This window comes from Saccopteryx bilineata, chromosome 5 (genome assembly GCF_036850765.1).
Source record: "Saccopteryx bilineata isolate mSacBil1 chromosome 5, mSacBil1_pri_phased_curated, whole genome shotgun sequence".
Classification (NCBI taxonomy): Eukaryota; Metazoa; Chordata; class Mammalia; order Chiroptera; family Emballonuridae; genus Saccopteryx; species Saccopteryx bilineata.
In genome coordinates, this window is record NC_089494.1 from 56,271,765 (window position 1) to 56,291,585 (window position 19,821).

Consider the following 19,821-nt stretch of genomic DNA (forward strand, 5'->3'; position numbering starts at 1 on the left):
ATATACCCCAACAGGGGTCTACCTGACAATCTCCATTGGGGCTGATGCTCAAGTCAACTAAGCTATTTTTAGCATCTGAGGCTGATGCACTTGAACCAATGGAGCTGTCCTTAGTGCCTGAGGCCACACTCAAACCTACTGAGCCACTGGCTACAGGAGAGGAAGAGGGAGTGATGGAGGAGAGGGAGGGGGAGAAAAGCAGATGGTTGTTTCTGATGTGTGCCCTGACTGGGGATTAATCCTGGGATGTCCACACATGGGGCCAACACTATCCACTGAGCCACCCAGCAAGGGCCATAAAGTACTTTTAAATTGAGGAAAATATTCAGTCAATGTAAAAGTGTGTCTAGATGGTATATATAGAGTATGTCTGGAAATTAGACTGTATGATATGGTCCCTTTAGTTAACTACACTTTCCCACAAAGCAAAAGCCAGAAAACAGTGTTCTTGCTTCTAAACTTTTTAAGATGACATGGGTTTTCAGTGAACTGAGAACATTACTTGCTTGATAGAGGAATCTGACTTATGTGGAGTAATCTAGCAAATTGCTCAAGTTCCCTTCCATGTCACAGGAGGGGCAATGGCAGGTAGCTCAGGGAGCCAGGAGAGCTTATTCTTGCTTCACAACAGGACTCAGGTGACCTGCTCAGTGGGTCCAGGACCTGCCTGCTCAGGAAAGTTTAAGGTTGCTGTGGGAGGAACGCAGCTGCAATGTCTGCCCTTGCCCAGATCTTCATGTTCCGTTATGATTTCAAGTTCTGTCTCCCATATTCTGCTGTGACATGCTGCACCACTGTGCCAGTTAGAGCAGAGGGTGAGCAGAAACGGCCTTCCCCATTATGAGGAAGACTGCATGCCCAGTCAGAAAGCATGGTTCTTTGTTGTAGCTACAAGTGTACCATGTACCCATTTTGGTGGGATACCAAGACTCAAGTGTTAAAATCAGTATCTGCCTAAGGCTAAAGCCTAAACCACCATTAAAAATAACTTTCAAATGTGGAAATAGAAATTGTATCATATTATGGGTTTAACTATTATTTATCTCTTTGAGGTACTGAGGTGGCAAAGCTGATCTTCTGTGTGTGTGTATGTGCACACATGTGTGCACTAATGAGTTACTTGTTTTCTATCTGGGGTACTGTTGCATGGGTTAACTGCAGATTATTGATCATTCTGCTTGTGATAAATATGGATTGTTTCCAGCTAGGGGAAAATGTGAACATTTTTATCTGTGTTTCCTGGCACAGTTGTTGAAGAGTTTATGTAAGATATGTGCCTGGGAGTCCAACTGCTGGGTTATGGGATTTTCTTTTTCTTTCTATTTTTATTGAGAAATAATTGACATACATCACTGTATAAGACTAAGGCATGAAGCATGATAGTTTCATTTACAGATATTATAAAATAATTGCAATAGGTTCAGCTAACATCCATCATCTTGTATAAATACAGTGTACAGAATAGAAAGAACTTCAGCTGAATTAATTATAGCTATTATTTAGCCAAAGGTTCACGGAACACCTTTTAAGTGCAGGAATCTGGTTGGCTTAAGATCTATCATAATGAATGAGAATATAATAACCTTGTTTTATTTACAGTTAGGTAACTCAAATGCCTCAGGCTCTTTACCTATTATATTACCTAATTCAAAATTGTTCAAACCTCTCTCCTACTTAATGCAAGAATTCTAATATTTTATCAGCTTGCTCTCTTGCACACTTTTTAAATTCAACATCTTGTTATTCAACTTGTTATTCAACATCTTAACCAGCTGCCTGGTACTGGACTACAGCATCATTCTCTTGTCAGTACCATCTTTGTTCTCCTGCTGCCTTTCCCATGTCTGGCTTGAACCTCGGGTGCCATTCCAGACTCTCACACAATTCCCCACAGTAAGAGGAGGATTGGCTGTGATGTTTGCATGACTTCAACCATGGCTTCAGGATTTCAAAAGAAAAAAGGAAAGAAAATACAAGTGGAGAACTCCATAGTTGCTACTAGATATAGAGGTTCCCTGAGTTCACAGATCAAAGCCCTGTGCAGGCATTCTCAGCTATGCAGTCTTCTCTGCCCAGGCTCAGGCCTGTCTCCATGTTTCAGGATCCATTTACTTCCCCCGCAAAGAGAATGCCTAGAACAAATCACTAATACCTGGATCTCAAGCCACCTATGCTCCAGGCCCAGTGACAGTCAGTTACAGGCTCACCCCTCTAAGTGTCTATTTCTTGCCCCCATGAATCTTTTTAGCCTGAAAGTGGAGAAATCTCTTACTTTTGGCAATCCTTCACCCATCCACAAAGGTGTAGTCTTTTCCCTTAGGTCCTGAGATAACTCAGAACAATATCAGTACTTTCCCCCAAACTGAGTTTATTAATCTGAAATGATCCCTAATATGGAGTTCATACAGTAGAGTCCAGCTTGAGCTTCAGCAATCTTAGGCTGTTCTTCTTTCTAAGGTAAGATGCATTCATGTCCTTTCTGGCTCCCAGTCTCCATCCATCTCCTGATTAAGTCCTTGGGCAAGAAAACACACTCATCTCTGGGTATCTAACAAAAACTTTTAGGGACAAGCCAATTTAAATTGACTTACAGGGAAAAAAATGTGAAAGAAAAGAGAATTTGGGCCTGACCTGTGCTGACGCAGTGGATAAAGCGTCGACCTGGAAATGCTGAGGTCACCGGTTCGAAACCCTGGGCTTGCCTGGTCAAGGCAGATATGGGAGTTGATGCTTCCAGGTCCTCCCCCCTGTCTCTCTCTCTCTCTCTCCTCTCTCTCTCTCTCTCTCTCTCTCTCTCCCTCTTTCTTCTCTCTAAAATGAATAAATAAAATTAAATTTAAAAAAAAAGAAAAGAGAATTTTCAGAGACGCTACTGTGGCTACTGTGCTGCTATGAGAACAGCTTTTATATGATCATGAAAGCAGATAAGCTCATGGAGCCACATTATCTCCAGAGTCCAGGCTTTACCTTCATATCTCTGCTTAACTAAAAGATCCTCTAAGTTGTGTTCCCCAAAACAAAAGAGCAGTGTGCCCCTAAAGCAGAACTCAAAGCTTTTCCTTGAGGGAAATAATCTGCTAGAAGCATTAAAATGTCAGTTTTTCTTATTTAGCAATTAGCGTCAAAATCACTTGGGATTCACTTTAAGCCAGAGCACCACATTATGACCTATTTCACTAGAATTCCGCAAAGTCTTAGTAGGTGGTCAGAAAAAAAATCTGAGACAGATAAATTGCCTACTGAATTCAAATAGTGAGCAATCATTTCAGACTACTACAAGAAAGCTAAGATGCTATAGCAGTATGCTCAGAGTACTTTGGGGACTGTTATGCGAAGACTTCTCTGTAGTCACTCTCCTAAAAAAGGAGCAGCAATATTTGCTTCTAGTTGATTTTAAGCTCTTTATTTTTTAAAGTTCTTGATTTTATTTATTTCATTGGTCACCATAGGACCAAGGTTAACATATGTATATAGTCAGTGCTTAACTGAAACCAATATAGCTTCCCATATAGATTCTATTATAAAATCAATAATGAAACATAACAAAAACTGAACATACTCAACTGACCTCTTAATTTTTACAAAAATTGTACGTATTTGAGGAGAGGGTATTATTTTTACCCTGATACCCAAGAACTCAACTTTTGATCTTTCTTTGAACTAGTAGTTTAGGAGTCAGAACCAAATATTGGTAACATAATGAAGTGGGCAAGAATCGATGTCAGAGTCCTGAATCCTCACTGTGTATTTTTATTCTACCCAATGAAAATGAACAAATTAGGACTTGGTGGACAGAATGCATACATGCATACTCCCCCTACCTCCAGGCATTACTAGCTCCCTAGAGTGCCTCCTGCATGTGGTTGAGAGGAACTCTGGGAGAAAGTAGAATAGGGCTAAAGATTATGAAAGGTGCTATATACTGAAGAGGTTTTTTAAGTTCTAGAATGGCCATTCACTTCATTTTAAGGGTTTGTTTCTAACTACTTAAATAATGTATATTTCAAGAAAAAAAATCTAAAGCATGATTTATTTTAGGACAAATAGCAACCAAAAAAGCACAGGGAAGCAGGCTTTTTTTTATAAGGTAATAGAAAGAAGTCATTTTTTGAGATTTCAGATTTAAAAAGGAGCATCATATGATGTATGTCCTGTCTCTGTGAGCTATACCATATGTTAATCAGCACCATGGGCAAGGTGATCCACTTCCAAAGGAATTAAATTTTAAGACCAGAGTATTATCAGTCCTCAGCTAGTTAAGGATCTTGGTTGCTTGAGTTAAAATATAACACTTAGACTGTGGTGATTCAATGAGTTTCTGACCCAGGCTTGCAAGGTTAAAAGTTATTGGTGTGACTTATATAATGCAATGAATTTGTTTTTCAGATAAGTTATGATATATTAATGATGATCTTTTCTAAAAATTATTTTTAATCACTTAGTTCAGTTAAATTTTAAGATACATTTTAATATTTTAAAGGGAGGACTGAAAGTAATTGTGTGAACATAACTTTTATATGATACTGATATTTTTTAAAGTTTTGTGAGAAAAATGGTTTTTGACCCCATAATATATTAGATTTAGGGAATAAAAGCAAGAATATTGATATGTGCAGTTTAAATAACATTTTACAGCAGAGGGGGGGCAGGCCTGCAGATAGACCACACCTAGGGAACACAGAGGCCACACCCAGTGGACTCCAGTGGACAAAACCTTCCTTTACACAGAGAAAATGAGAAGGCAGAGAAATGCAACAAAAATGGATCAAGAGAAATGCCCAGAAAAGGACCTGAATGAGTCAGATATAACCAAATTACCAGATACAGAGTTTAAAATAAGGATTGTTAGGATGCTCAAAGATATTAGAACAACAATAGATGGTCATTACGAACACCTAAATAAAGAGATAGCAAATATAAAAAAGAACATTGAAATAATAAAAAAACCATTAGTCAGGAATGACAAATACAATATCAGAACTGAAGAACACAATGGAAGGAATTAAAAGCAGGATGGATGAAGCTGAGAATCAAATCAGCGAGTTAGTGGACAAGATAAATGAAGGCACGGAATCAGAGCAGAAAAAAGAAAACAAACTCAAAAAGTCTGAGGAAACTCTAAGAGAGCTCTGTGACAACATGAAGAGAAATAACGTCTGCATCATAAGGGTTCCTGAAGAAGAAGAGAAAGAACAAGAGATAGAGACTTTGTTCAAACATAACGTAGCTGAAAACTTCCCTCAATTAAGGTACAAAAACATTACACAAGTTCAGGAAGCACAGATAACTCCATTAAAGAGAAACCCGAAGAAATCTACAAAGAAATGACACAACAGAAATACAAAATATTGTAAGAAAATACTATGAAGAACTGTATGCCAAAAAACTAGACAACCTAGATGAAATGGACAAATTCCTTGAAACATATAATCTTCCAAATTTTAATCTGAAAGAATCAGGAAACCTAAACAGACCAATTACATAAATGAGTTTGAAATAGTTATCAAAAAACTCCCCCCCAAAAAATTCCTGGGCCTGATGGCTTCACAAGTGAATTCTACCAAGACACATCATAATTAAAATACCAAAGCTAAGTGATAAAGAGAAAATATTAAAAGCTGCTAGAGAAAAAAGACTATCACCTACAAAGGAGCCCCCATAAGGATGACTTCCGACTTCTCAACAGAAACATTTGAGGCCAGAAGGGAATGGCAAGAAATATTCAAAGTAATGCAAAACAAGAGCCTACAACCAAGACTACTTTATCCAGCAAGGCTATGGTTTAAAATGGAAGGAGAAAGAAAAAGCTTTCCAGACCAAAAAAAAAAAAAAAAAAAAAAACTCAAAGAATTCACTACAACCAAACCAATGCTACAAGAAATGCTAAGGGGTCTGTTGTAAACAGATCAAGGGAGAAAAAGAATATAGCGAAAGAGGAATACAGTTTTAAAGAATAAAATGGCAATAAACAACTACATATCAATAATAACCATAAATGTAAATGAGTTAAATGATCCGATCAAAAGACATAGGGTAGCTGTGTGGATAAGAAAACAGGACCCCATACATATGCTGTCTACAAGAGACACACCTTAAAACAAAAGATTCACATAGACTGAAGATAAAAGGATGGAAAAAAATATTTCATGCAAATGGAAATGAAAAAAAAGCTGGGGTACCAATACTTATATCAGACAAAATGGACTTTAAAACAAAGGCTATAGTAAGAAATAAAGAAGGTTACTACATAATGATAAAGGGAGCAATCCAACAGGAAGATATAACCGTTATAAATATCTACACACCTAATATAGGAGCACCTAAATATATAAAGTAGACTTTGATGGATTTAAAGGGTGAGATGAACAGCAATACTATAATAGTAGGGGATTTCAATACCCCACTAACATCACCAGATAGATCCTCAAGAAAGAAAATTAGCAAAGAAACAGCAGACTTAAAGGACATACTAGATAAACTCGATTTAATAGATATCTTCAGAACCTTTCACCCTAAAGCAGCAGAATATACAATCTTTTCAAGTGCTTATGGTACATTCTCTAGGATAAACCACATGTTAGGGCACAAAAGCAGTCTCAACAAATCTAAGAAGATTGAAATCATATCGAGCACTTTCTCTGATCACAATGGCATGAAACTAGAAATCAACCACAACAGAAAAACTAAAAAATACTCAAACACTTGGAAACTAAATAGCATGTTATTAAATAACAAATGGGTTAACAATGAGATCAAAGAAGAAATAAAAAAAAATTCTAGAAATGAATGATAGTGAGCATACATCAACTCAAAATTTATGGGACACAGCAAAAGCAGTACTGGGAGGGAAGTTCATAGCATTACAGGAATACCTTAAGAAGCTAGAAAAAGCTCAAATAAACAACTTAACCCTGCATCTAAAAGAACTAGAAAAACAACAGCAAGTAAAGCCCAGAGCTAGTAGAAGGAAGGAAATAATAAAGATCAGAGCAGAAATAAATGACATAGAGGCTAAAGAAACAATACAGAGGATCAATGACACCAGGAGCTGGTTCTTTGAAAAAGTAAACAGGATCGATGAACCTTTAGCCCACTCACCAAGAAAAAAAGAGGACTCAAATAAATAAAATTAGAAATGAGAGTGAAAAAATAACAACTGATACAACAGAAATACAAAATATTGTAAGAAAATACTATGAAGAACTATATGCCAAAAAACTAGACAACCTAGATGAAATGGACAAATTCCTTGATACATATAATCTTCCAAATTTTAATCTGGAAGAATCAGAAAACCTAAACCGATGAATTACGAAAATGAGTTTGAAACAGTTATCAAAAAACTCCCCCCCAAAAAATTCCTGGGCCTGATGGCTTCACAAGTGAATTCTACCAAATACTCGAAGAAGAACTATCTCCTGTCCTCAAGCTATTTCAAAAAATTCAAGAGGAAGGAAGATTTCCAAGCTCTTTTTATGAGGTGAGTATAATTCTAATTCCAAAACCAGGCAAAGACAATACAAAGAAAGAAAATTATAGGCCAATATCCCTGATGAATTTAGATGCTAAAGTCCTCAACAAAATATTAGCAAACTGGATTCAGCAATATATGAAAAAAATCATACACCATGAGCAAGTGGGATTTACTCTGGGGAGGCAAGGCTGGTACAATATTCGCAAATCAATCAATATGATTCATCACATAAACAAAAGGAAGGAGAAAAACCATGTGATAATTTCAATAGATGCAAAAAAGCATTTGATAAAATCCAGCACCCATTCATGATCAAAACTCTCAGCAAAGTGGGAATACAGGGAACATACCTCAACACGATAAAGACTATCTATGACAAAGCCACAGCCAACATAATACTCAATAGGCAAAAATTAAAAGCAATCCCCTTAAGATCAGGAACAAGGCAGGGGTACCCCCTTTCACCACTCTTATTCAACATAGTTCTGGAATTCCTAGCCACAGCAATCAGACAAGAAAAAGAAATAAAAGGCATCCAAATTGGAAAAGAAGAAGTAAAACTATCATTATTTGCAGAGGATATGATATTGTATATAAAAAACCCTAAAATATCAGTCAAAAAACTACTGGACCTGATAAATGAATTCAGCAAGGTGGCAGGATAATAAAATTAATACTCAGAAATCAGAGGCATTTTTATACACTAACAATGAACTGTCAGAAAGAGAAATTAAGGAATCAATCCCCTTCACCATTGCAACCAAAAAAATAAAGTACCTTGGAATAAATTTAATCAGGGAGATTAAAGACCTGTACTTGGAAAATTATAAAACATTGATAAAAGAAATCAGGGAGGATACAAACAAGTGGAATCATATACCATGCTCATGGTTAGGAAGAATAAATATCATTAAAATGTCTATGTTACCCAAAGCAATTTATAAATTCAATGCAATACCGATTAAAATACCAATGACTTACTTCATAGATATAGAACACATTTTCCAAAAATTTATATGGAACCAAAAGAGAACGTGAATAGCCTCAGCAATCTTGAAAAGGAAGAATAAAGTGGGAGGTATCACACTTCCGGATATCTAGTTATACTACGAGGCCATTGTACTCAAAACACCCTAGTACTGGCATAAGAACAGGCATATAGAAAAATGGAACAGAACTGAGAACCCAGAAATAAACCCACATTTATGGACAACTGATATTTGACAAAGGAGGTAAGAGCATACAGACTCTTCAACAAATGGTGTTGTGAAAATTGGGCAGCTACCTGCAAAAAAAAAATGAAACTAGACAACCAACTTACACCATTCCCAAAAATAAACTCAAAATGGATAAAAGACTTAAATGTAAGCCATGAAACCATTAGCATCTTAGAAGAAAACATAGGCAGTAAGCTCTCTGACATCTCTCGCAGCAATATATTTGCCGATTTGTCTCCACAGGCAAGTGAAATAAAAGACAGGATAAACAAATGGGACTATATCAAACTAAAAAGCTTTTGCATAGCCTAAAAAATAAGAACAGAATAAAAAGACAAACTACACAATGGGAGAACATATTCAACAATACGTCTGATAAGGGGTTAATAACCAAAATTTATAAAGAACTTGTAAAACTCAATACCAGGAAGATAAACAATCCAATCAAAAATGGCCGAAAGAAATGAATAGACACTTCTCCAAAGAAGACATACAGATGGAAAATAAACATACGAAAAAATGCTCAACATCACTGATCATTAGAGAAATGCAAATTAAAACCACAATGAGATATCACCTCACACCAGTCAGAATGGCGCTCATCAATAAAACAACATAGAATAAGTGCTGGCTAGGATGTGGAGAAAAGGGAACCCTCCTGCACTGCTGGTGGGAATGCAGACTCGTGCAGCCTCTGTGGAAAACAGTATGGAAATTCCTCAAAAAATTAAAAATCGATGTGCCTTTTGACCCAGCTATTCCACTTTAGGAATATACCCCAAGAACACCATAGCACTGTTTGAAAAGAAGAAATGCACCTCATGTTTATGGCAGCATTGTTCACAGTAGCGAAGATCTGGAAACAGCCCAAGTGTCTGTCAGTGGATGACTGGATTAAAAAGCTTTGGTACATATATACTATGGAATACTACTCAGCCATAAGAAATGATGACATCGGATCATTTACAATAACATGAATGGACCTTGATAACATTATACTGAGCGAAATAAGTAAATTAGAAAAAACTAAGAACTATATGATTCTATACATAGGTGGGACAAAAAAATGAGACTCAGAGACATGGACAAGAGTGTGGAGGTTATGGGGTGGGGGGGATGAGTGGGAGGGGTTTTGGGGGAAGGGAGAGGTACATAGAAAACCAGTTAGAAGGTGATGGAAGACAATTGAACTTTGGGTGATGGGAATGCAGCATAATCAAATGTCAATATAACCTAGATATGTTTTCTCTGAACATATGTACCCTGATTTATCAATGTCACCCTGTTAAAATTAATTTTAAAAAAGTAAAAAGTAAATTGCTTAACAATAAAAAAATAATAATAAATAACATTTTATTTATAATTCAGTTACATAAATTGCTTAAATTTAATTTATATATGGTTGAATAGATTTTGAAAAAGAAAACTGCCTTTGGGGAGAGCTAAAAGGAATAGGTTTATTTAGAAATTTTTGTAAAATAGTTTCATAAATTGGTATTTTACGTGGCAAATAGGTTTAAATAACAAAATGAGCAATTTTCTCACAATTCTCTGAGAGTTATGATTTAGCCTGTGGTGTAATACATAACTTTGCAATAGGGTGTACATAAGGAGTTCTTTATGTCATACTATATATATAGAATCAATATCTATCTTTTTAAAAAATATATTTTTCAAATTTTATTTGAGAGAGAGAGTGAGGAAGGGAGATAGAGGAAAGAGATGAGAAGCATCAACTCATAGTTGCTTCACTTTAGTTGTTCATTGATTGCTTCTCATATGTCCCTTGACCTGGGGGCACTAGCTAAGCCAGTGACCTAGCAGCTTTAAGCCTATGACCTTTGGGCTTTAAGCCAGCAACCTTTGGGCTCAAGCCAGTGAACTTGGGGTCATATTGATGATCCTATGCTCAAGCCAGTGACCCTTCACACACACTCGCAAGCCCATGCTCAAGCTGGCAACCTCAGGGTTTCAAACATGAGACCTCAGTGTCCCAGGTCAGTGCTCTGTCCACTGTGCCACCACTGGTCAGGCTCAATATCTATCTTTATGGTCACACCCTGTACTATAACTCATTTTCTGAATTTTAAGCATTCAACTGGTGAACACTTAAAATAAGGACAAGTTTCTACTTGCTTCTTCCTTTCCAAAGAGCTCCACGTCTATTTGGATCAGCCGATCTAATCAAAGCCAATATTTTCCAACCTCCTGCATTTCCCCCATAGGCAGAAATCCCTCACAAGCCATGACCCTTTGTTTATCTGAGTTTTCCAACCCTCATGACACACAACTGTCTACCTCAGCCTAATCTTTCTCATGGGTACATATTTTCTTAGTTTTTGCCCAGTTATTCCCTGATTCTTATACTTCTCTTTTGTCTCTGAGAGTGTTATTTTCTTTATTCTGCTTAAGAACCAAAAATGTTGTGATAATGATGCTGCAAGTATGAAAATGCTGGTAATACTGGTGTTACTAAAATGAAGAAATTACATATGTTATGGTAGAACTGAACAAGATAAAAGGCCAACTTTGGCTTTATTGCCAAAGGGTCTTGATGAGGCATTTCAGTCTTATCAAAGGTTAAATTGATATTTATGGACTAATCTGGAAACCTAAATATTTCATTGGCAAGAAAGTAATTTTGGCTTTGTAGTGTGAAATAAAACTCATTTTTTATACGAAGAATAAACTTTAATCAATTATATATTTTCCATTTTGTTCAATGACCTTTTGCCATCTTTCTTGCAACTTCATGATTCCATGCTCATAGAAATTTTGGTCCTTAACCAAGTGCGATTTAAGGCCATCATTTGTGAAAGTTTTACCATTCAAAGAGTTTTGTAAACTTCGAAATAAATGGTAATCAGATGGTGCCAGGTCAGGGCTGTATTGGGGATGCGACATCACTTCCCAGCCAAGCTCCAATAATTTCCCACGAGTTACTAAATATGTGTGAGGCTTTGTATTATCATAGTGGAACACAATTCCTTGGCAATTTGCCAATTCTGGCTGTTTTTCTTTGATTGCTTCATCCAGTTTTGTTAGTTGTTGACAGTAAACATCTGAATTGATCATCTGGTTTCTTGAAAGCAGCTCAAAATACACAATACCTTTGTAGTCCTACCAAATTGACAGCATGACCTTTTTTTGATGCAATTCAGCTTTAGATGTGGTTTGTGCTGGTTCATTACGCTTGGACCATGATTGTTTTAGAATGATGTTACTGTAGGTAACCCATTTTTCATCACCAGTGATGATTCTTTTCAAAAAAGGGTTGGTTTCATTGCGCTTGAGATGCATATCACAAATATTGATTTGTTGTGTTAGGTGAATTTCTTTTAATTCATGCGGAACCCAAATATCGAGCTTTTTAGCGAGTCCAAGACATTTTAAGTGATTTTCAATTGTGTGCGATACATTTAACCTCTCTGCAATCTCTCAAACAGTTATATGAAGATTCTCTTCAATTATGGCTTTGATTTGGTCATCGTCAACTCCTGTAGATTGACCAGAATGTTGGTCATCTTTGAGTGAAAAATCTCCAGAACAGAATTTTTAAACCAATTCTGACATATGCGTTCTGTTATGCAATGAACACCATGAACTTCACATATTTTTTGTGAGCCTCAGCAGCTTTCTTTCCTTTATGCAAATAACAAAGTAAAGTATGCCGAAAATGTTCGTTTCTGTACTCCATGTTAAAATTGACCCTAAACTAATAGCTGCAAACAAAATTATGCACAATTTGCTTCTAAAGTAACCTGAATGTAACTGATATCAAATGTTAAAAGGAAAAAACCATAACACCGACAGAAGTCCTTCAAAACAATTACAATGCTATGTGTGACAGCCGAAAATACTTTGTTGCCAACCTAATACAATTAGTTTCACTACATCTATAAGAAAATAGGTTCAAATTCCCATTGACTGACTTGTAAAGGGGTTTTAGGAACACAATCAAATACAAGTTGCAGACATACTGTGTTTCATTCTTTGTTACTCACCTTCTCCCCAGGTTAGAACATGTGTCCATTTGCAGGTGTGCATTATTTATTGTGTTTATTGTTTATGTGTTTATTGTTTACACCTTTGTGTCTACACATACAATTTTTCAGTTCTGGAATCATAACATCATTTGATTCTTACTATCTTTAATAGATATTTAAATGCCTGTTGTGCAAACGGTACTGTTTTAGCCCTAAAGGATATTCAGAAATGAGGTTACAGCCCTCACAAAGTTCACACTCTATTGGAGAGCAGACTTAAGCCAAATAATTGCACAAATACATTTAAAATGCCCTGGTAATAGATGCTACGAAGGGAAGTCACACAACACTATTCAAGCATGTAACAAGAGGGCTGCCTTTTCTCCAGGCTCTGATCGGCTCCCTGGAGAGGGTGGTGCTCCAGCTAAGAGCTCAGGGGTGGGTAAGAGTTAGAGAGAAAAGGACTTGAGAGGTGATGGGTGGAGTGGCAAGGATGGAGTAGAAAGTGCTCCAGGTGGAATGAACACATATTCAGAGGCTGTATTTGCTCAGTTAGGTACTCTTGATGACTTTTTCCAAGAGCGACCACTGTGTAACTGGGAGATTTTTAGCTTAAACTATATCATGAAAATTAATTCTAATCATACTAGAAAATAAGAAGGCACATATTTCACAAGGAGTTTTACCCCTTTTTTTCTCAGGTATGAAGTACTACTTAAGTCCTGACAACTACCCCGAAGATGGAATTATGAATATGGCAACTTTTCTACGGGGCTTTGAAGACAAGAGAATAAAAAACGACCATCCTGAGGACCAGTTTAGTGAAGAGAAAAAGAAAATTCTATTCTCCTTCTGTGAGGTGTGCAACATCCAGCTAAACTCTGCAGCCCAGGCCCAGGTCCATTATAACGGCAAATCTCACCGCAAACGAGTCAAGCAGCTGAGTGATGCCCCGCCTCAAACCCCGGCTCCGGCTCCGGGCTCAGGGCCACTGCTGGCTAGCCCTGGCACCAACTCCAGCACAGGTAGGCAGGAGGGCCTCCCGCTCCATTTGCTGCTGGGAGAAAAGCTTCTGTTCTTGTTTAGAGCAAGACTTATCTTTCACCTCAAAGCTACCATCGTAATAATATGTATTCTTTTCCCTATAGATAAAAATCCAAGAGCTCTTTATTACTTCTCAGTATATATATTGTATTGGACACAAATGCATTTATACACCCAAAGTTTGTTTATTGGACCATTGGCTTGGTTCTGTAACCCCGGAGTGTGTTAACATTTCTTAAAGTATTTTGAAATGTGTTTAAAATGGACCAGTGATATCAATTTTTTTTCTCTCTCTCTGTAAAATTAGGCTTTATTGGATTTCCTTTGTCTGCTTTCTATTGGGTAGCATACTACCTGATAGTATATTAAAAGCTGCAGCTCTATTTATAACACCCCGTGATGCAGGAAAGGACCATTAGTCTTGTGTGTTAGACTTGTGATATTCTTTTAGAGAGTTGCCAGCCACAGCCGCTTTCATGCAGGCGAAGTCCTAACAATAGGAACAGGCATTGCCCAAACCAGCAAGGCTTGCCTCTGAGATCCAGCCCCACCCCAAGCACTTTCCCTGGCCTCCTGCCTGCCTCTCACTCTTTCCCGTGGGCTGGGCACAGGCACAGGCTTAGGGCTTTTCACATTCCTGCTTCTGCCCTGAGTTCTGAACAGGCTTTAAAAACCTCTTATCCTCGGGCAGCGCTTCCTCCTCCTCCACACTGCTGGCCATTGGGTATCTTCTCTGTGACATAACTAAAGGAAAGTGTGCAGCTTACTGTTGTCCATGGTGAAGATGTTTACAAAAAGTGAACCTCCTACCCAGTTTCACTGGGGAGGCTAAGATAAGCCTCCTTCTAAATGTCAGGGGAGAGCTTCGAATTCCACTCGAGCAAGTGTTTGCTCTGGTGAGAAGGCTTCAGCCTCACGGAGGATGCGGAGCAGCCATTTGTTGGAATTTCACTCAGTGATGCTACGTAGTTTTTGGTTTTGTGAAGTTATGACATGATTCTCACTAAGCTCCAGTGTAAATTGTATGTATGTAGATAAATAATTGTTTTAGATTTCAGGTTAACCTAACTACTTTTACCAATGTAATTTTATTAGAAATTATTTCCCCATTTGATGCCTATCATGCTGTGGAAGAAAGGATACAAGATATATATATATACACTTAGTAAAATAGTGGAAAATTACTTTTTTCATTTTGTGTTTCTATATTATTATAATTATAATTGTTGTAAGTATAAATATTTACAGATACATTAATGCATCTAATTTATCTATTAAATACTAATTCACATGTTAGAAATATAGTTGATATGTTAACATTGATTACTGTCTTATATCTCAATCAGAGAGCAAATAGTCCTGAATAATGGTTTGAATTATATCTGTTAGATTCCAATTATCTATGCCTAAAGTGAGCTTCTGATAAGTAGTAATATTAGTAGCTAACATTAGTTGAGCATTTTCTAAGGGTCATATTCTGGTCCTAAGAACTTTATAGTAATTCTCTCATTTAATCCTCTCATCAACCCTGAAGTAGGTACTGTGATTATCCATTATTCACAGACTAAGAATGGAGGCACAGAGAGATAAAGTCATGTGTCCAGGTTCAGTGGCATGGATATGGCAGCTGTAGACGTCCAGCCACATTTAATTAATAGCATAGCCATTATTCTTCACTATTTTGCTGCTGTTTTCTGCCATGCAATAACACTCAGGGTAAATTCAGGTCTGTGTGCTGTCATCTATTTGTGGTCATGAATTGTTGCTTTTTTTTTTTTTTTTTGCATTTTTCTGAAGCTGGAAACAGGGAGAGACAGTCAGACAGACTCCCGCATGCGCCCGACCGGGATCCACCCGGCACGCCCACCAGGGGGCGACGCTCTGCCCACCAGGGGGCGATGCTCTGCCCATCCTGGGCGTCGCCATGTTGCGACCCTCCTGGGCGTCGCCATGTTGCGACCAGAGCCACTCTAGTGCCTGGGGCAGAGGCCACAGAGCCATCCCCAGCGCCCGGGCCATCTTTGCTCCAATGGAGCCTTGGCTGCGGGAGGGGAAGAGAGAGACAGAGAGGAAGGCGCGGCGGAGGGGTGGAGAAGCAAATGGGCGCTTCTCCTATGTGCCCTGGCCGGGAATCGAACCCGGGTCCTCCGCACGCTAGGCCGACACTCTACCGCTGAGCCAACCGGCCAGGGCCACTTCTCACTTTTATATATTGAGAGGGACTCTTTGATTTAGAAGATTCAGTTCTCTATATACAAACTTCCTTGCCGTAACCAAATTAAGATTTGATGAGACAGACCCTGGAGTGTAAAGTGGAGGGTGGGGGGCAGTTGACTCTCACACTGCTTTTCTGTCTGCCGGCACTTCTGCCCAGGTGGTGGGCAACCATGGAAGACAGGTGGGTGGAGGTGTCCTTGCCTTACAGCCTTGGCAAGGTTGCAGTGCTCTTCTGGGTAAATGATTCCTCTTCTGGTTGTCTCTGTGGGTCACAGGTGCTCCTATCAAACCATGTGTTCCCTGAGGGATTGGGAGTCCCTGAGATTTAGCTGAATCTCCCAGCTCACGCCCAGTTGGTAACAAAGGGCTTCATTTCTCAACTTCTTGTACTTCCTTTTCCCACATCGTGGCAGTCCTGGCAAGACTGTGTCTTCTCTTCGCACCCATGTACCAACTACTGGCGACTAAAGGCACATACAGAATCAATCTGACAATGAACATTCCTCTTGAAAACTCAGAGCTGCTGAGGTGGAGTGGGTGTGGGAGCTCTTCCCCTTGTCTCTTCTCTGCTCAGGGAGCACAGGGAAGACTGCAAATCCACAAACAAAGCAGGCTCCCCCCTCATTAGGGAACAAAACGCCAGTCTCTGTTTTATGCCAATCGTTTGGCTATGGGGGGTGTTATGGATTAAATTATGCCCCCAAATATAGTGCTTACAAAAATTAGGGGATATTTTATAGCTTCATATTTATTTTGAAATACCCCATAATTTTTGTGAGCAGTGTATATGGGAGTCCTAATCCTAAGTACTTTAGAATGTGACCTTATTTAGAGATAGATTTTTAACAGAGAAAATTAATTTAAAATTAATTCCTTAGGGTTAGGTTGACCCTAATCCAATGTGACAGATGTCCTTATAAAAAGGGGACATTTAGACATAGAGACAGACACAAAGGGGAGATGATGTGAGCAGGTATTTCATGCTAACCTCTATCTCCATTGCACCTCAAAATCAAGTGCAGATGTGTCTCTCTTACCACAATTAGCAGAACCGCCATCATCTGAGCTTGATGTTTTATCGTTTAAGTTAAATATTATTTTTGCCAAAGTAGTGCAAAGAGCAGGATCAGAAGTCACCCCTAAGAGAGAATCCTTTCCCATTCTCAGGAAATATGGTCCCAAAAGCCCTAGAACATAAGCAGTCATCCCCACGGTAATCCTGGGGCAACTTGATTCTCCCTCATGGGCACAAACACTCCTTGACGACACAGGGGAATAAAATGCTAAGTTAACATTTATTACTCTATTTGACGATTTACCTGCTTCTGATCGGAAGGGTGAGGGTGTCAGAGTATCAGGAATTGCTGAACAAAATGCAGGGAAAGCCTCTAAACAGCAAGAACCGCCCTTACTGCATGAATAGGGTGCAATCCAGAAAGGAAACTTATATCCTCTGTTTCTTGATTGAACTTCGACTCAGGGTCAGTGTCTGAGCAGTGTCCTGGAAGCACAAACTAGGCAGTTACTGTTCAGCCTAACTTATGTCCGGTAGATAAATGGCAGTAACACCATGGTGATGAATCAGGCCACGGAAGTAGGCTGACTTATTCCAAATCCAGCTGTGACCTAACCTCCTTATTCTTCACCTACATTGTATGTAATAATAATAGTACCTTCCTCATAAATCTGTTAGGAGGATTCAAATGAGGCAACCTCCTTTGCACAATACCTGGCACAAGGTAACTTTCATTCATCCACTTTGCCACAGCCTTTCAGTCTGCCTGCACTGTTTTTATGATGCTATAGAAGGTGCAGAGTTACCTATAAAGCTTACAGTTAGGGGTGAGAATTTGTTGGTGGGGTTGTGGTGGGGCTATGTCACTCTTTTTCCATGACATCCTTCCCTTCCACGGTGTCGCTGGATGCCTCAGGAGAAGACAAGGAGCAAAAGAAGCAAAAGAAGACTACCTTTCTCTTTTCTGACCATTTCTCAATTACGGATTTATTTAAGGTAAGAAGCCCCTTCACTGGTATAAATCCTCCCTAGCTTGTTAGATTGGTGTTCTCAAAGTGTGATTGCAGAACAGAAGCTTCTCACCACCTGGGAACCTGCTGGAAATGTAAGTGCTTGGGTTCCACCCCAGGCCTGCTGAATCAGAGACTCTGGGGATCAAGCCCGGCAATCTGCATTTTAAAATACCTTGTCAGGTGATTCCAATGCAAGCTAAAATTCGAGAACCACTGGGTTAGATTATCAGTCACTTATCCACTATTTGCTTTAAATTTTAAAAATTCAGATCTACCTCAGAGAATGAGAAGGTGAATGGGATAAGGAATGATGGGGAAATTTTACAGCAGTAGGCACCCAGGATGAAGAATAGGTCTCAGCCTTTGGTAGTAGAGGGCAGGATGAGGGTCACTAGTCACCAGACATAGAGAACGGAGGTGGTCAGTATTTTTATCTGGACTTGGAAGTTGTATATGGGTCGTGGAAAAGAACCTCTACTCAGTCATGTGGTATCCTGGTGAGACAACACCTACGCTGGGCTGTCTGAACTTGCTGGGGAGGCTCCAGGTTGACCTAAAGCAGAGTGCATTAGAAGGAGAACTTAGGTGACCTCTGAATTCCAGCAGCTGTCTCCACACATTTTTACAAGTGTGTTTGGGCAGCTATGTTTTTCCTCTGCCTCTGTTCCCACAGGACAAGGAAGACTCTTCCTGTTTCAGATACTTTCTACTTTGGCAAAGCGATCTTCTCCCCTTTTCTCCAATCATATTTCACTCCGATAATAATAATCTGTTTATAGGTTATTCCTACATGCATTTGCTTTGATGTGCCCTTTGCCTGGAATGTTGTTTTTCCTTGAATAACTTGACACTTATCTTCGCATATTCACCTGATCTCTTCAAAATTGCCTTCCCTGATCTCTGTAAAGTTAGTCATTCCTTTCCCTGTGCCACACCTGCTTATGTGTAGCTCTATCATTGTTCTTAGCACACCGTATTGTCATGAATTTATTTAGATATCTATGTTCTCTTGATACTTATCTTACAAAAAGAGATTAAGATTTAATATCTTTAAAAGATGTTTGATAATTTTTAAAAAACCAAATCCTGAAGTTTTTGCTCATTATCATCTTTGATAATACTACTAGAAAACTGGGCATTTTAGGTGATTATATTTATTATGACTTTTTAATTGAAAATTTTATTGAGACAGAGATTGACATGCGGTTGGACAAAGTAACACAGACAACTCTATTGAACACCTTGTCCAGCTCCCACTGATAGCAACATTCTGTAAAACTACAGAAAAATATCACAGTTAGGATGTTGACATGAACGCAATCTACAAACTTATTCAGTTTCTCCAGTTTTGCTTGCTTTGAGTTTACTTTTTCTTTTTTCTAGCTTCTTAAAGCGGGGACTTAATTATTGGAGACCTTTTCTCATTTTTAATGTAAGCGCTTAGTGCTATAAATTTCTCCCTTGGCACTATTTTAGTTCCTCCATATTTTGATATGTTGTTTTCCATTTTCATTCAGTTCTTATTTCTTTGGAGCTTTATCCTTTGATTCATGGATTGTTTAAGAAATATGTTGTTTAATTTTTCTGTTGGTTTTCTATTATGATTTCTTTTCTTTCTTTCTTTTTTTTTTTTTTTGAAGCTGGAAATGGGGAGAGACAGTCAGACAGACTCCCGCATGCGCCCGACCGGGATCCACCCGGCATGCCCACCAGGGGCGACGCTCTGCCCACCAGGGGGTGATGCTCTGCCCCTCCAGGGCGTCGCTCTGCCGTGACCAGAGCCACTCTAGCGCCTGGGGCAGAGGCCAAGGAGCCATCCCCAGCGCCCGGGCCATCCTTGCTCCAATGGAGCCTC

At 38.8% G+C, this 19,821-nt stretch overlaps 1 protein-coding gene across 3 annotated transcripts in view; it reads left to right on the top strand.

Annotated features, from left to right (window-relative positions):
- The window catches only part of ZNF385B (zinc finger protein 385B), a 452,357-nt gene that overhangs the window by 109,541 nt on the left and 322,995 nt on the right, over window positions 1–19,821 (top strand). For 2 of the 3 annotated variants that reach the window (XM_066233194.1, XM_066233192.1), the window contains exon 2: window positions 13,379–13,702. The exons of the other annotated variant lie outside the window; for it this stretch is intronic. In XM_066233194.1, coding sequence (XP_066089291.1) covers window positions 13,381–13,702 — 322 coding nt within the window. In that variant the 5' untranslated portion in view covers window positions 13,379–13,380. The remainder of the gene's footprint in view (window positions 1–13,378; window positions 13,703–19,821) is intronic. 3 annotated transcript variants of the gene reach the window in all.